This window comes from Lissotriton vulgaris, chromosome 6, assembly GCF_964263255.1.
Source record: "Lissotriton vulgaris chromosome 6, aLisVul1.2, whole genome shotgun sequence".
NCBI classification, from domain to species: domain Eukaryota; kingdom Metazoa; phylum Chordata; class Amphibia; order Caudata; family Salamandridae; genus Lissotriton; species Lissotriton vulgaris.
Window position 1 is genome coordinate 1,865,923,172 of NC_141694.1, and position 17,636 is coordinate 1,865,940,807.

The window sequence follows — 17,636 nt, forward strand, 5'->3', positions numbered from 1 at the left end:
GCTCCACTCATAGATCATTGTCAACTACCGGACACTTTCGGAAACGATGGACGATCTTTGCCGGAGACCGGACAGTGGCTTTTTGTCATCATCGCAGCCAGCGGTGCTACCAACGGAACATCGAATATCCGACTTCGAGGTCCCTGTGCAGGAGCCGGGCTTCCTTGGCGCTGCGGATTCCTATAATACAGATCGCGCGCCCGTGAACATTGTCAGCATTCCCTGCTTGAGCTCTATCTCGCCGAACATCATTATGGACAACCTTGATTGCCTCAACCAGATCACCTGTGACTATTGGAGAGCTTTATCATCCTGCCACGCTTTTCCTCGTTTGCTTTGTGTAGTCTGTGCACTTTTATCCTTTAATTGGCTTGCTTGTACTGACTTGAATTTCCATGAAAGCTTTACCGCTCTTATTGCTGCTGCGGCCTGGTTTCCAATTGCTCCAGTGAACACTGGTACTGGCCAGGGTTAATTGGTGGGGCTTTTCAGTACACGGGACAATAATGTAATCGGTTGCTGGGATTGTGACCTGTGAACTGCGGGAGTCGGGTGGTATGTTTGATACTTCCCCGGATTGTTTGAGTATTTCGCTGCCCTTTCTTTTGAATTTGATTCTGGGGGTCACATCGAGTCCGGGAGAGTGTGTTTGTGTTTCTCCTCCTCCGCTGCTTCCTTCTTTTAGGGATGCTTCTGGGCGACAGGCACGCTGCTAGTGGGTTAGGCCGTAGCCATTGCAGGGGTGCAGGGTGGTGGGGGTGTTTGTTATTTTGCCTTTGTTTTGTTCTATGGCCCCTTTTTTCTTCTCTTCTCTCTTTCGGGTATTCCTCTGGGCGACAGGCGCGCTGCTAGTGGGGTAGACCGTAGCCATTGCGGGGCAGCAGGGTGGGGGGTGCGAGGGGGGTTTGTTATTTTGCCTTTGTTGTGTTCTATGGCTCCTTTTCCTTTTCTTTTTCTTTTTCTTTTTCTCGCGGGGTCCGGTCGCGATAACTTTCGGTTTCATCCTGATGTATGTGAGTGGGCGGGGTATGGAGTGGGTGGATGTGATGATAAATAGGTAGCTTAGTTCTCCACCCTCAGTGACCTTCTTGGCGCTTGCATTTTTTCTACTGTTGGCCTATTTTGATCCACGACCGCTTTTACCACCTACCCGCATATTTTATACTTCCGAATGTGTAGCTCCGGCTATCCTGTATTTTCTTCTTTATCTCGTTCTGGGGGGGGGGGGGGTTAAATATAAAATGAAACCTTACTATATCCTTGATTCGAAATGTTTCCGATATATCGTCTGTCCTTTACCGCTGCCGGACCCATGGGTTGTCGGCTGAAGAGCTGTGTGATTGGCATTACTGATCCGTGTTACATGCATGTGGTACCGGCCCCTGCCGGTTACTTTTGTATCTTGTGTTGAACAATATAATAAAGGTTTTCAAAAAAAAAAAAATCATTTCAAGTGCACTTAAGGACTCCTGCTTACTGTACTCAAAGAATCACCAGATGAGAATATTTGTGATGGCGGTGCGTACTATTGTGGTGTAGCACCAATGCAAATTCCAAGCTGGAATTTACAAACACCACCCATATCTACAATTGGGTGGCTTTGCATGAGATTTAAACCCATAAGTAACACAAGAAATCACATAGCCTGCCTTGTATACTTTGTGTCAGGGATACATTAAATAAATGGAGCATGGCTATTCCTGTTCATTCACCCATGTATTTTTATGCTGACACATATTTTCTATATTTTCTAGCTTTACTCTATTCTGGGGTCTCAGAGTTCACATGCTGATGATAATTTGTTTAGTAGACTGAGTACTGACCTTTCTGGTAGGATAGGAGGAAATATTTTCAGTGTTTTCAAGTTTACTGAGTCGTGACAATATGTCTGTTTGCCATTCTATGCACCTAGTTAGAACATGATACCAAAATCCTATTAATTAAAAGCTAGATACACCTTAGTTGTCTAGCATATGGTACTTTTGCTAAGTGCAGGAACTCAAAGTTCCATTAATCAGTATAATGGAAAGGGGCGACCACTCGGTCCCCCCGAACGTATGGCCGAGTGCCTCGATCCCCCCGGGAAGCCATTTTGGGCGGGAGGCGCGTCTCGGCTGGTATGCCCGAAGCGGCGTAGCTGGGGCGCGCCCTTTCCCGCCCTAGTGTGGGCTGGCCTAGACACTGACGCAGCCAGCCACGCCCTCGGGGCAGGCAGGGGCGGGTGTACGCCCGCCCCGAAGACGGATAAAAAGGGACGCAAGACCAGAAGACATCCTCTTGTTCTTGTGCTCTGAAGCTGCACCTCCTCGCTGCACGTGAGCTCGGGACAGAACGAAGAGCCAATTTTGAGCGTTTTGATCTTTTCTTTTGTTTTCCAGATACTTCGTTGGAAAGATGCCCAAGAAAGGCGCGAAGAGAATGACGACCGACCAGATGGTTCGAGTCCTCATGAAGGAGATGTCCGAAATAAAGAAGCGGTTGGCGGGGCGAGACGGGGAGGAGGGATCGGGGCGTCCATCGGCTGGAGGGAAGCCAAAGAGGCCAAGAAGGGGGCCAGCCGGGGGAGACGTCCCGGTTCCCTGTGCCCCGCTCGAAGCGCCAGCCCCGGTACCGGTGGAAGGGAATCCGATTCCCGTCGTAGTCACCCCGACATCCACTGAGGATATGCCTCCCGAGTTGGCGGCACAGCTAGCAGCGTGGTTGGGCGACAGTAGCGAGGGCGCCACGGCTGCCGAAGCGCAAGCACTGATGAAACAGTTGCGCGAGAAACGTGATGCAGCCAAGGTGCCCGCGCCGGCTGCAGTGATAGACAAGCCACGAGTGGCGGAAGCAGCGTCCAGTGCAGGTAAGCGGCCATTGCCGATCGCGAGGGATGAGTCAACACCCTCTCGTAGAGAAAAATTGGGGCAACATGTTCCTTTGGCAATAAAGGAAAAGATTTGGGCGGGGGAATATGTAAACATTTTCTCCTTGCTTGTTGATCATTACGAGGTTGAAACTGTTAAGGGTCAAAAGGATCTGATGCATCCAAGTGTTTGGCGCGCAAAAATGGCCGCCTTTAAAGTGAATGAGAATATTGGCAACTGGGGCAATGCATGGGGAATTTTTACGTCGATTCTGGGGGAACGTAGGCCTGAATTGCTCCCTGAGTTTCCAGTCTATCAGTCACGAATTATGGGGTACTCGACATCGCACCAAGGTAACCATTGGTTCTGTTATGATAACCTTTTCAGGAAGGCGATGGAGCATAACAAAAGTTTAACCTGGGACTGTTATGATTCTTTGACATGGGATAAAATGAAAGAGTCAGGGATGTTGAAAATGCCGTTGGTGGGGGGCACTGTTGGTGAGTCCTCCCGCCAATATGGGGGGACGCCCTTTCGGTCAGGTACGGGTACCGACGATTATTCGAGACCTGCCGGCAATACGGGGAAGAAGGGTTTCTGTTTCAATTTCAACAAAGGTAAATGTACTAGGCCCTCGGGATCGTGTAAGTTCAAGCACGAATGTAGTGGTTGTGGGGCACCCCATCCTGAGTCCTCGTGCAGAGCCAGAACGGGTGAGAATGGGGGTAGAGGAGGCACCAAACAGGTCTAATGTAGTCCGAGGGGCGCCTTTACCAACCCCGATTGATACCTTGGCGATGATCCCCTGGCTCAGTGAATACCCAGATCGTACTACTGCTGGGGTGCTGCGGAACGGTTTTTCATATGGTTTCCGCATCCCGGTGGGGGACTTTCAGGGTGTCGGGACGTGCAAAAATCAACTTTCCGTCTTGCAGCATACGACCGTAGTGCAGGATAAGATCCGGAAAGAGGTTATCCGAGGTCGGGTCGCCGGCCCGTTTAGTGTGCCCCCGGTACAGAATTTTGTCTGTTCTCCTTTAGGGGTGGTCCCCAAGAAGGACCCAGGTGAGTTTCGATTGATCCACAATTTATCAGCTCCTCATGGTCTTTCTGTGAACGATGCAATTGATCCAGAGGTATGTTCGGTGCGGTACGCATCATTCGATGAGGCCGTAGCCATTTTGAATCGCCTGGGGCCCGGGACGCTGATGGCGAAATCAGATATCGAGTCAGCGTTCCGATTGCTCCCGGTACACCCGGACGACCAGCGTCTTCTGGGATTCATGTTTCAAGGTTCGTATTACATGGATAGGTGTATGCCGATGGGGTGCTCTATATCTTGTGCATATTTCGAGAAATTCAGTAGTTTTCTACAATGGGTCTTCACGAAGGACACGGGTTTCCGAAATGTAATGCATTACCTTGATGACTTTCTGTTCCTTGGGGCCGCTGGGGATGACGAATGTGGCCGGGCCTTGACTGAATTTTGTGTGTTAATGGATCAATTTGGCGTGCCATTGGCACCAGGTAAAACTGTGGGTCCCACGACTTGCCTCGAGTTTCTGGGGATCGAGTTGGACTCTAGTGAGGGTTGTTTTCGTTTACCAGCTGCCAAAGTGTCGAAATTCAGGGCAGCCCTGCAAATGTGTATAAATGCATCTAAAGTTACGCTGCATCAATTGCAGCAATTGGTGGGGAGGTTGAATTTTGCCCTGAGGGTGATCCCAATGGCCCGCCCCTTCTCCCGTTCAATTGCCCAGGCGATGGTTGGCCTAAAGGAGGGTCATCATCGCACGAGACTATCGGCTGAGGTCCGCCAGGACATGCGTATTTGGTTAGCATTTCTGGCGGACTTCAATGGTCGAGTCGTCTGGAACAAACCAGCCATGTCCTCTGAAGAGCTTGGTCTATGGACAGATTCAGCGGGAAGCATGGGCTTTGGCGCCATCTTCGGCACAAAATGGTCGGCACAAAGGTGGCCAACATGGTGGCATGAAGAGGGGCTGACGAGTAATATTGCTTTCCTTGAACTGTTTCCCATTTTGGTGGCCCTCAGAACCTGGCCCGATGGGTTCAAAGATCATTCTGTCATATTTTGGTCTGACAATATGACCGTTGTAGAATGCATCAATAGTCAGGCAGCACGTTGTAAAATGATTTTAAGGCTGCTCAAAGAAATTGTCTTACTGTGTATGCAACTGAACGTGGTATTCAGAGCAAAACATGTCCCAGGGGTGATGAATCAGGCGGCTGATGCACTGTCTCGTTTTCAAATGCAGGCTTTCTCGGGTTTCCTTCCCTCAGCGGACCCAGAGCCGGCACCCTTTCCCGAAGCTCTCTGGTCTCTCGGTGCCCCGAACTTCGTCACCTCGTGGGAGAGAGTCTAGCACCAAGGACGAGGAAGGCATATGAAGGGGCGTTTCGGGCCTATTTAGCCTTTTTGGGGACTGAGAGAGAGGGGCTTTGGGGGCATGAGGATTGGGTAGTACATTTTCTGATGTCCTTGCGTAGGGCTGGGAAGTCGGTGGCTACAGCCCAGAGGCATCGTGCTGCCATTTCCTTTGTTGCCAGGGCTCATAATATCCAGGACCCGACAGCGTCTTTTGTGGTACAGAAAGCGCTGCGTGGGTGGCAACGCCTTGAGGGTCGCAGAGTAGATGAGAGGCGCCCGATAGGTCTGGAGAGGTTGTCCCAGTTGCTGGCCACACTCCCCGCCACATGCTCGTCTCAGTACGAGGCCTTTTTGTTCCGAGCTGCTTTTACGCTTGCATTTCACGGGGCGATGAGGATAAGTGAGCTGGTGGCAAGGAGCAAACGGGATGTGGTGGGGGGTTTGTGTCGGGAACACGTTCAGATCAGGGGTGAGACGATGACTGTATCCGTTGTCAGGTCCAAGACCGATCAAGGTGGGATAGGTGACTGCATAGTCATTCGCAGGATTCCAGGGTCCTCCATGTGTCCGGTAAAGTGTTTAGAAGACAACCTAGCACGAAGGGTGGCATCATGGGGAGGGACATTGTTGAGACACGCGGACGCCACCCCACTGACGAAATTTCAGTTTCAGCGGGTGCTTGCGATGTCAATTACCGCAGCGGGCTTGGACCCGGGCGAGTTTGGGACCCATTCCTTTCCGATAGGGGCTGCCACTGAAGCTACAGCCAGGGGTCCTAATGTGGAACAAGTAAAACGAGTGGGGCGTTGGTCCTCCAATTGTTATAAGAGATATGTGCGGTTGCACATGTTGTGAAGCTGTAATAATGTACTCACGCTTCTTGTCTTTTGTTTGGTTTCAGTTGCGCAAGCCTACGAGGCGGGGCGGACTATGCAGTCGACCCAACACCAGGCCAGCGGTCAGACATCACCGGCTGTGAGAAAAGAGGTGTGGGTCGTGGGCCACTCATACGTGAGGCGTGCCGCGGACGTATTCGAAGCAGGTGACATGATTCACGTAGCTGGGGAATACGGGTACAGGGTGTCCTTCTACGGAAGGGGCGGTCTCTGTATTGACCAGTTTCAGGCATTCTTTGAGGGTTTGTTAGGGCGGACGAGGTCACCGCCGTCTATAGTCATAGTACATTTAGGGGGCAATGATTTGGTCACCTCCGGTAGACAACTTCTCCTAGAGGCAATGCTTTCCACTGTAAGTTGGTTGGCGAGGAAAGTTCCGGGGTGCATAATTGCATGGTCTCATATGATCCCACGAAAAGTGTGGCGGGGGGCTGTTTCGATTCCTGCTTTGAACTATTCTGTTAGAAAACTTAATAACAAAGTGAGTAGGTTGTTCCGTTCCAAGACATTGCATTCTATCTCGCATGGTTGTATTAATGATGACAGTATGTATTTAGGGGATGGTGTGCATTTGTCTCGGGTGGGAAATGAGTTACTCATAGGAGACTTCTTAGCATGGTTAAAAACGTTGAAACATGACCTTTAGGTAGGAGTTGTGGGGGGTCCGGATAGCCGGTCAACTATCCGGCCTGTGGCGGTAAGGTCATGATCGGTGAGCACTAATTAGTAGATCCCTATGAGTGGGCGTCACCCAACACGGATGGGAGCGCTCGGGAGAGGTGGCCATTGGCCCCTCAATGGGGAGGCGGTCCCTTCTAAGGATGGGTCGCCGGAAGTAAAGGAAAGGCGGTCAAGGCCCCTTCCTTTGTAGGAGGGGTTACAGCCCCCTCCTGGGGAATTTCCCGGGGCCAGTGACATCTGCGACGGCAGATGCGGTAAGTTGTGTGGGGTTGGGATAAGGTCTACGATACCTTCTAGATACCTCACACGAGTATTCGAACGACCTTTAACTGGCGTCGAGTTTGTAGGTGCCCCCGTCAAGTCAAGGGAAATTGGTAGTAGTTGCACTTGAGGTACGCCTCCGTGCTGTCGCCCCTCCCAAGTGGGAGGGGTAAGTCTGGTTAGGGATCTTGACACCGGTTATGACCTTGCCGTTGGCCCTTAAACGTTAGGATGTACAATTTCAATATGTCAAGAAAATGTTTTGTAGGATGCTAGTTCGGCTAGGAGAACCTCTGTATTAGAGAATCTGTTAAGGTTAGCCAAACATCGCAATGTGGTAATGAAATTGTACATAACATGAAACGTTTAATGTTTTTAATTTTGTTTTAATAAATACGGCCGGGATGGTCACTCCATCCCACTTCCAAAAACTTCAAGAACTGTTTCCAGTTTCCCTCCTTTTGGGGATTGTGTTGAGAGGGGGTGGCGGGTATCTCGGCCATATGGAAAGGGGCGACCACTCGGTCCCCCCGAACGTATGGCCGAGTGCCTCGATCCCCCCGGGAAGCCATTTTGGGCGGGAGGCGCGTCTCGGCTGGTATGCCCGAAGCGGCGTAGCTGGGGCGCGCCCTTTCCCGCCCTAGTGTGGGCTGGCCTAGACACTGACGCAGCCAGCCACGCCCTCGGGGCAGGCAGGGGCGGGTGTACGCCCGCCCCGAAGACGGATAAAAAGGGACGCAAGACCAGAAGACATCCTCTTGTTCTTGTGCTCTGAAGCTGCACCTCCTCGCTGCACGTGAGCTCGGGACAGAACGAAGAGCCAATTTTGACCCACCCACCAGCCCCTGAAGACAGCCAGTTGTTTGTAATAAGGTTGATTAATTCTGCTTCTCTTTCGTTTGCAGGTTGTAGTGTCATGTTGATGTTGAGTATAATAAAGAATGGTCTGTTTTGAGTACGTTTTGCCATTAAAATGATTCAGATATAGTGTTGATTTTTTAAGCATGCTCTTTCGGGCATAGTGGCCAATGTATCCTTAGGTTTAGTTAGCACTGTCGTATTTATTTTGGTAGGCGGTAAGGTCATGATCGGTGAGCACTAATTAGTAGATCCCTATGAGTGGGCGTCACCCAACACGGATGGGAGCGCTCGGGAGAGGTGGCCATTGGCCCCTCAATGGGGAGGCGGTCCCTTCTAAGGATGGGTCGCCGGAAGTAAAGGAAAGGCGGTCAAGGCCCCTTCCTTTGTAGGAGGGGTTACAGCCCCCTCCTGGGGAATTTCCCGGGGCCAGTGACATCTGCGACGGCAGATGTGGTAAGTTGTGTGGGGTTGGGATAAGGTCTACGATACCTTCTAGATACCTCACACGAGTATTCGAACGACCTTTAACTGGCGTCGAGTTTGTAGGTGCCCCCGTCAAGTCAAGGGAAATTGGTAGTAGTTGCACTTGAGGTACGCCTCCGTGCTGTCGCCCCTCCCAAGTGGGAGGGGTAAGTCTGGTTAGGGATCTTGACACCGGTTATGACCTTGCCGTTGGCCCTTAAATGTTAGGATGTACAATTTCAATATGTCAAGAAAATGTTTTGTAGGATGCTAGTTCGGCTAGGAGAACCTCTGTATTAGAGAATCTGTTAAGGTTAGCCAAACATCGCAATGTGGTAATGAAATTGTACATAACATGAAACGTTTAATGTTTTTAATTTTGTTTTAATAAATACGGCCGGGATGGTCACTCCATCCCACTTCCAAAAACTTCAAGAACTGTTTCCAGTTTCCCTCCTTTTGGGGATTGTGTTGAGAGGGGGTGGCGGGTATCTCGGCCATAATAGTCACAGTAAGTCATGCACCTAGGAGGTAGTTTCTCAATTATATAAAAGTGGTTTTAATTCCCTTCCAAGCATGTCCTAATTCTATTTTACCTTATCACCTTCAAATGCAGTCATGAAATATGTATAGCATGTGGATTGAATCTGTTCTTAGCCATCCAATACATATTTTAGCTGATACTTCATAACCACAGATTTGAATGAGGTGTACGCATTGGACATTGAATTTCTCCATATCGGTGTAGCTGGTATGATGGATTGACATAAGCCACTCCTCACCCAAGATGGATGTGATACTACCCAGTTTTTGCAGATTTACCATCTGGCCAAGAGGATCAAATAATAAATAGGTTTCCTCTGTGCAGGTGGAAAGTTGGTATTATATCCGGCATTTATTCTAAACAACATTTCGAATTTATATTTTTTCTTGAAGACAGCAGACTTGACAGTAGAATTGAGTGATTTTAGATACTTCCCATAGGTTTTTCAACTCTGGAATCTCTATGTTACCACGTGGATAACAACGCACACGACAGCAAACAGCTCTTCAGCATCGTAAAAGAACTCTCCAACCCCAGCGCCAACGCCAACGACATCCCGCCCTCACAAAAACTGTGCGACTCACTGGCCATCTCCTTCCACAGCAAGATCGCTGACATCCACAACAGCTTCAACACCACGACCGCTCTGACTACGCCACACTTCACCTCCCCTGCAAACACCACCAGCGCCAACTGCCTGACCTCCTGGTCCAACGTCAACCACGACGAGACACGCAAAGGCATGAACTCCATCCACTCCGTCAGAAACATGCCCACACCACGTATTCAACAAAGCAGATGCAGCCATCGCACCCTAACTACGGAAGGTCATCAACATCTCCTTCGAAACAGCGACATTCCGGGAAAGATGGAACACTCCAAAATCAACGCCCTCCTCAAGAAGCCCAAGGTGGACCTCAAGGACTTCAAGAACTTCCGGCCCATCTCCCTGCTCCCGTTCCCGGCGAAGGTCATCGAGAAAATCTTCAACATGCAATTGGCCCGCCACCTTGAAGACAACAACATCTTGGACCCATCCCAGTCCGGATTCGGACGAAACCACAGCACCGAGACAGCCCTCATCGCCGCAACAGACGACATCACGTGCCAACTAGACAACAGCAAAACATCAGCCCTAATCAGCCTGGATGGTCTGCCATCACACTCTAAAGACACGCCTCCAAGAAGCTGGAATCCAAGAGAAGGCCCTTGACTGGACTACATCCTTCCTCTCCAGCAGAACCCAAAGCGTCCGCCTCCGACCCTTCCGATCCGAAGCCACCGACATCATCTGCTGCGTCCCCCATGGCTCATCCCTCAGCCCGATGCTGTTCAACATCTGCATGGCCCCCCTCGCACAAGTGGCCCGCCATCACAACCTCAACATCATCTCCTATGCCGACGACACCCAGCCCATCCTCTCCCTCACCAAGGACCCACACATCGCCAAAACAAACCTCCACAAGGGAATGAGCAGCCGCGTGAAACTGAACTCAAAAAAGAGAGAGGTCCTCATCCTCGGAACCATCCACTCAGCCTGGGACGACTCCTGGTAGCCGACCACACTGGGAACAGCACCGACTCACTCCAACCATGCACGCAACCTAGAATTCATCCCCGACTCTTCCCTCTCCATGTGTAAGCAGGTCAACAGCGTCTCCTCCTCCTGCTACAACACCCTCCGCACACTCCACAGGATCTGCAAGTGGATCCCGACTGAAACAAGAAGAACGGTAACACAGGCCCTCGTCAGCAGCAGACTGGACTACGGCAACGCATTCTAAGCAGGAATCCCAGCCAAACAGCTACGATGACTACAACGCATCCAAAACGCCTCCGCCCGACTGATCGTCAACGTCCCCCACCGCAGCCACATCACCCCCCACCTGAGAGACCTACACTGGCTCCCCATCGACAAGAGGATCACCTTCAAGCTCCTCACCCACGCACACAAATCACTCCACAACGCCGGACCAGCCTACCTAAACAGCAGACTCAGCTTCTACAACCCCACCCACCGGCTCCGCTCCGCCAGCCTCGCCCTTGCCGCTGTCCCCCGCATTCAACTTACGACCTCCGTTGGCAAATCCTTCTCCTACCTCGCCGCCAATACCTGGAACATTCTCCCTACCCACCTACCGCAGACCCAAGACCTACTCGCCTTCAGAAGACTCCTCAAGACCTGGCTCTTCGAACATTAGCGACACCCCCCTCCCCTCAGCACCTTGAGACCCTCACGGGTAAGTAGCACGCTTTACAAGTACTCTGATTGATTGATTAATAATGATAGGCCTTTTTTAGATTGCCATTTTTAGTTTTGGTCAGTGTCCTATATCACATGGTTACTTCCATTTTTAGTATTGCAGCCTCTTATATCCGTTCTGTGAATTCCCAATATTCTTTGTCATCAGAATTTTCTGTCTTGAGTTATTTAAACCTTGAGATTGTTTCTTTAGTAACCTCCAAAATATGTGTGCTACTGTTTGTTCCTTAATGTTTGTCGTATACTTTTCACTTCGATTCAGATTTCATGTCTAACATAGCACGCCTAATCTCTGGTTCAATCTATTGAACGGTACCTTACTGAAAGGATCTAAGACAATAGTTTTTTTTCTGATTTCTTGTGCATTGGATTCTAGTTTGATACCTTAGTAACTAATTCAAAGAATGTAATAAATATATAAATACATTTGAAATTTCACTAATTGCATCTTTGTCAGTTGGCCGCCAGCGGTAAGGTCCTGAACTGCACGGTAAGAGCTGGAATAGGATTATAATATATGGAAAAGTGCCAAGCAGAGATGCAAAGAATGGATCAGCAGTAAGCGGAATAAATGAAACTTATTTATAGATATAACTTATCAAAGGTGTGAGTAGCCTGAAAGGGTCTTACTGTAACATGCCTTTAAAGAAAATTGAGCATGTGTTTTCATCAGGATGCGCTACATTTATAAAGTAGCAAAAAAGATCCTGCAGGGGTAAATTGATATTTTCCCCCAAACAGTTCAACAACAGAGATGAGTTAAGTAAATTGCGTTCCTTTTAAATGAGGCCCCCTTGAGATCTGGATGGGGATGAGGCTTAAATCTTGAACACCTCTCTGTTGTTGAATCTTGAATACCTAGTGTAAGGACTTTGTTATTAGAAGTAGGACAAACAGCTTCTGCAAGTGATTTTAGATAAGAAAAAAGGGCAAACCCGTACCTGACAGGGCTTTGACACACTGCACCCCGCAGCCGAATAAGCAGCACTTCTCATGTGCCTCGCAGTCTGTGTCACTGCTGCACTGCGGTGGGGGGAGATAGCTGCAATTGTTCTCTTTTTCTGGATCAACTGGGCAAAATCCTGGGTTCTCTGTAACACAAATAGAGGCATGTGTAGGATGAAAAAAAAATGTGACTTTGAACATCTGCAGCAAGTCCAAGAAATATATGAAATTGTATGTGTGTGTGTGTGTGCGCGTGTGTGTGTGTGTTTGTGTGTGTATATATATGTATATATATATATATATATATATATATTCACTGAAAAAACCATAGGTTATAGACCATATATAGTTAGGAATTTGCATTTACAAAACCTTGAAAATTCACTGAAAAAACCATAGGTTATAGACCATATATAGTTAGGGATTAGCATTTACAAAACCTTATTTTACTCGCACAAAACCATTGAAATTCCATATATAGTTAGTTGCACTAACTATATATCGCGCACCCGCAATTCACTGCTAATGATGTCACATATTACATCATTCATGACATGGTCAGTGACATCACTGATGACATCACTGATGACATCTCAAATGACATCACTGATGACATCACTGATGACAACACCCAGTGACTGTATGTTTCTGTAAAGTTAAAATATGTCTTACATATTGAAGAATGAGTGGATGTATAAGTGTCTGGATGAAGGATTTAGTAGGTGCATGACTGACTGTATGAGTGAGTGATTTAATGTGTCTCACTGAGTGCATGGGTTAGTGACTAAACTGTCTTAATTTGTGCATAATTATGTCTGTTGTTCTGTAAACTGCTGTATGTGTTGATCAGTAGCTATATGAGTAACTATATGGGTTATTGATTGGTTGCCCAAGTATTTGTATGGGAGACTGAGTGTGTGTGTGGGTGGCTGGGAGGTGTGTGACTCTGTGCATAGATGTGTGAGTAGTTGATTCACTATATGTATATATTCAAAAGTGCATGTGGAAACAGCTGTATGGGCGGTTGACTGTCTGCATGAGTGTATTGGTGAGTGAATGGATTTCTCAGTGCTACATGTCAAAGTAAGTACATATGTAAAACACAGTACATGTGAGAGTCAACATATATAAATAACTGTGCATAAGAGCCAGTGAATGTGTAAGTGGCTGTATGGATCATTGTGAACATGTATCAGGGATTGTATAAGAGAGTAAATATGTGTTAGTATATGTTTGAATAAGTAAGGTGTGTATAACTGTGTAGTTGAGGAAATGGAGGTGTGATTAATTTTTTGCATGACTGACTAGGTGTGTGAGTAACTCCATGGATAAGTGACAGTCTATGAGTGTCTGTTTATACAGATTGTATCTAAGGTTATATTAGAGTCTGAAGATGTTCATTGTATTATCACATAAATGATATCATCAGTGATGTGATCAGTAATGTCAAATGAGATGTCAGTGATGTCATCAGTGATGTCATTTGAGATGTCATCAGTGATGTCATCAGTGATGTCATTTGAGATGTCATCAGTGATGTCATCAGTGATGTCACTGACCATGTCATGAATGATGTAATATGTGACATCATTAGCAGTGGATTGCGGGTGCGCGATATATAGTTAGTGCAACTAACTATATATGGAATTTCAATGGTTTTGTGCGAGTAAAATAAGGTTTTGTAAATGCTAATCCCTAACTATATATGGTCTATAACCTATGGTTTTTTCAGTGAATTTTCAAGGTTTTGTAAATGCAAATTCCTAACTATATATGGTCTATAACCTATGGTTTTTTCAGTGAATTTCATTGGTTTTTTAAAAGCTAATATCTATAGCTGTAAAATATATTCTTTATTACATGACGTATCACGTAGCCCGTGAGACGCCTCATGATGCATCGCATAACCGCGACGTATCGTCTCTGCAGCGCAAACAAAACCTGTAACGTAAGCGCGCCAGAGCACGCTTAAAGATATATATATTTTTTTTAACCTTAATTAGACAAAATCCACACGTGCACATATCACAAACGTTCCAAAAACACAATATGTCGGACTCCCGTTACGCTGCAGGTTAGCTGCCCGGTTAACATACCGGAAAGCACCTCTACCGCGAAAAATCGCATTTTTTTTTTCTTTTACCCCGCGGGGAACTTTAATAGCCCCCTCATCAATCCTAGGGGTTCAGGAGGGGTCTACCTTACCCCTTTCCTTTCATTTATACCTTTTTTTTCCACCTCTTGTCTCTCGATCCCACCGAGAGACAAGATGGCGGCCGCTCCAGACTGTTTACAATGTTAACAGCCAATCAGCTTCTCCTCAGACTCCCGTTACGCTGCCGGTTAGCTGCCCAGTTAGCTGCCCGGTTCGGGTACCGGGACGGGCCTCTACGGCGAAAAATCGCATTTTTTTTTTGCCCCGCGTGGCTCTATAATATCCCCCTCATCAATCCTAGGGGGTCAGAAGGGGTCTAACTTGCCCCCTTTCCTTCATTTCCCCCTTTCTTTTGGCCTCCTCGTGTCTCTCGATCCTACCGAGAGACAAGATGGCGGCCGCTCCGGACTGTTTACAATGTTGACAGCCAATCAGCTACTCCTCAGACTCCCGTTACACTGCCGGTTAGCTTCCCGGTTAGCTGCCTGGTTAGCTGCCCGGTTCGCGTACAAAGACACGTCTCTACGGCGAAAAATAGCATTTTTTTTTTTGCCCCGCGTGGCTCCATAATATCCCCCTCATCAATCCTAGGGGGTCAGAAGGGGTCTAACTTGCCCCCTTTCCTTCATTTCCCCCTTTGTTTTGGCCTCCTCGTGTCTCTCGATCCTACCGAGAGACAGGATGGCGGCCGCTCCGGACTGTTTACAATGTTGACAGCCAATCAGCTACTCCTCAGACTCCCGTTACACTGCCGGTTAGCTTCCCGGTTAGCTGCCCGGTTAGCTGCCCGGTTCGCGTACAAAGACACGTCTCTACGGCGAAAAAATCGGAATTTTTTTTTTTTTTTGCCCCGCGTGGCTCTATAATATCCCCCTCATCAATCCTAGGGGGTCAGAAGGGGTCTACCTTGCCCCCTTGCCTTCATTTCCCCCTTTGTTTTGGCCTCCTCTTGTCTCTCGATCCTACCGAGAGACAAGATGGCGGCCGCTCCGGACTGTTTACAATGTTGACAGCCAATCAGCTACTCCGCAGACTCCCGTTACACTGCCGGTTAGCTGCCCGGTTAGCTGCCCGGTTCGCGTACCAAGACGCGTCTCTACGGCGAAAAAATCGGATTTTTTTTTTTTTTTGCCCCGCGTGGCTCTATAATATCCCTGCTGCTTTAAATCACGAAGGGGTCCGCTGTTCCGCGCCTTTCTGCTTAAGGAGTTGCAATACTTTTACCTTACATTCCTTCTCTTAAGATAAGTTCGGAGTATTGTTTGTCATTATCGATATTTTGACATAGTGACTTCAATTTACATTGAGGTCCTAGCGCTTGATTAAGCCTCATATGATGTTGATAATTCACTATGATGTTTTAGTCACATCCTGCTGATTGCCAACACATCGCAGTACTTTTTTCAAATCTTTGTCCACTTCCGCCTCCCTCTTTCCTCTGCCCTTCCAGGTGACACTCCACTGTGTTATGTGTACACGCTATTTTGGCTAATATGCATCTACCAAGTAGTTTTGACTAGAGCTCACTACTGTGCCCACCCCAGCTCCTGTAATACTGTGAGAATGTAGGATATTTATCCTTGTACAACATATATGTGTCTATTTTCTCTTTTAGGTTAATAAGACTAGAGTGGCTAATGTTGACCCTCCATATAATCATCCCTCGAACACCACACAAAAAAGTGTGAGTAGATTCTCTATGTTTATTTGTCCTACCTGTCCTGACGAAAGCCCCATAGACTCCGTCGAGCCATAGGGGGCTGAAACATGTCGACACCCTTTGGAAATCCACACTTCTAGATCCAGTAACTCGATCTAGGACAAGTACCCACTTTATTTTAACATAAGATATCCACCACTTCATTAAAAACCTCTTAGGTGTTGATCTTATTTTTACCAGCTTTTCACTTTTTTTGCACTGGTCTCTTTTTCATCTCTGGACACTGCAACCTAGACCAGAGGAGCCTCTGGATGAGGCAGGCACCCACACTCTCTATGGTATCCGATGATAACTGCCGAAAGCCACAATGTAGGGGCGGATGAAAGAAATATACCGCAACACCAACACACATTGGATCTTTTGAGGATACCATAGTTTTTCTAACCAATGGTCTAGAATTGTTACAAGTGTCCATTTTCCCACTTGATTAACCTCTATAATATCCCCCTCATCAATCCTAGGGGGTCAGAAGGGGTCTACCTTGCCCCATTTCCTTCATTTCCCCCTTTGTTTTGGCCTCCTCTTGTCTCTCGATCCTACCGAGAGACAAGATGGCGGCCGCTCCGGACTGTTTAGAATGTTGACAGACACCGGAGAGCCAATCAGCTTCGCTTCGCAAAGTTCCGTTACGCGAAAAGTACGCGAACAGGAGCGCTGCCCGGAGCGCTGTCACAGATATATATCTTATTTTGAACATTAATTTCTCAAAATCCACTGGAGCACATATATTGAGACTTAGCAAAGGCACATCGGGCTAACAGTCCCTACAATTTTGCCAAGTTTCGTGCAAATCCATTCAGCCGTTCGAGCTAAAAGTGAGGCCAACCGCCCTATGGAAATATGAATGGGAAAAACATTTTTTGGACCCCCCTTTTTTCTCGGCCCCCCCTAGACGAACCCCCCCAAATTTTCAGGGGCTGCTCAGAAACAAAATGTGCCATTTTCCTGAAAATTTCAGCCAATTCCGTCCACAAACGCCAAAGTTATTAGACATAGAATTTTCAAAAATCCCATAGAGAAAAAATCCTAACTATATATACCTACTGGCTATCGCCAGTAGGTAATATTATATATATATATATATATCCAGCAAGTGCAACCTCCCAGGCTCCAACCGTAGCGACCCAGGAAATCACGCAGATCCAATGCAGCTTTTTGTAGGCACAAGTTTATTTAAGAGCTGAACCAAACAATCTGACGCGTTTCGGGCATCCGCCCTTGCTCACAGACCATATATATATATATATATATATAGTAAAAGAAATGAGAAGGGACAGGGTAGGAATCCACTAATCACCTGGCCTCTTGTGGTTGTCCCAGGGTCCCCAAAAACGTATTGGTGGGAGCCATGCTGGAGCAGTGGTGCCAGCCGAAATTTAAAAAAACAAAACGTGCAGGCTCCATCTCTTCTTTTGTAATAGGCTCCTGGATGGGGAAGGTTCCAGGGCCATTCCCACATGTAATTTATGTGGGGGTGCTGGAGCTCCACCCTCCTTAATAAATGTGGGGGTCCTACACGGCCCGACGCAGCTCTGGGGACCGCCACCTCCCCAGGGCACTATCAAAATGTATATGCAATAGGTCTGCCTGCTCCCCAGGAGTTGCCACCT

At 47.8% G+C, this 17,636-nt stretch overlaps 1 protein-coding gene across 5 annotated transcripts in view; it reads right to left on the bottom strand.

Moving 5' to 3' along the window:
* LOC147709691 (uncharacterized) overlaps window positions 1–17,636 on the bottom strand; it is a 167,818-nt gene that overhangs the window by 33,920 nt on the left and 116,262 nt on the right. For all 5 annotated transcript variants that reach the window (XM_086928198.1, XM_086928196.1, XM_086928195.1 and 2 more), the window contains one exon: window positions 12,148–12,297. In XM_086928198.1, the coding sequence (XP_086784324.1) occupies window positions 12,148–12,297 (150 nt within the window). The remainder of the gene's footprint in view (window positions 1–12,147; window positions 12,298–17,636) is intronic.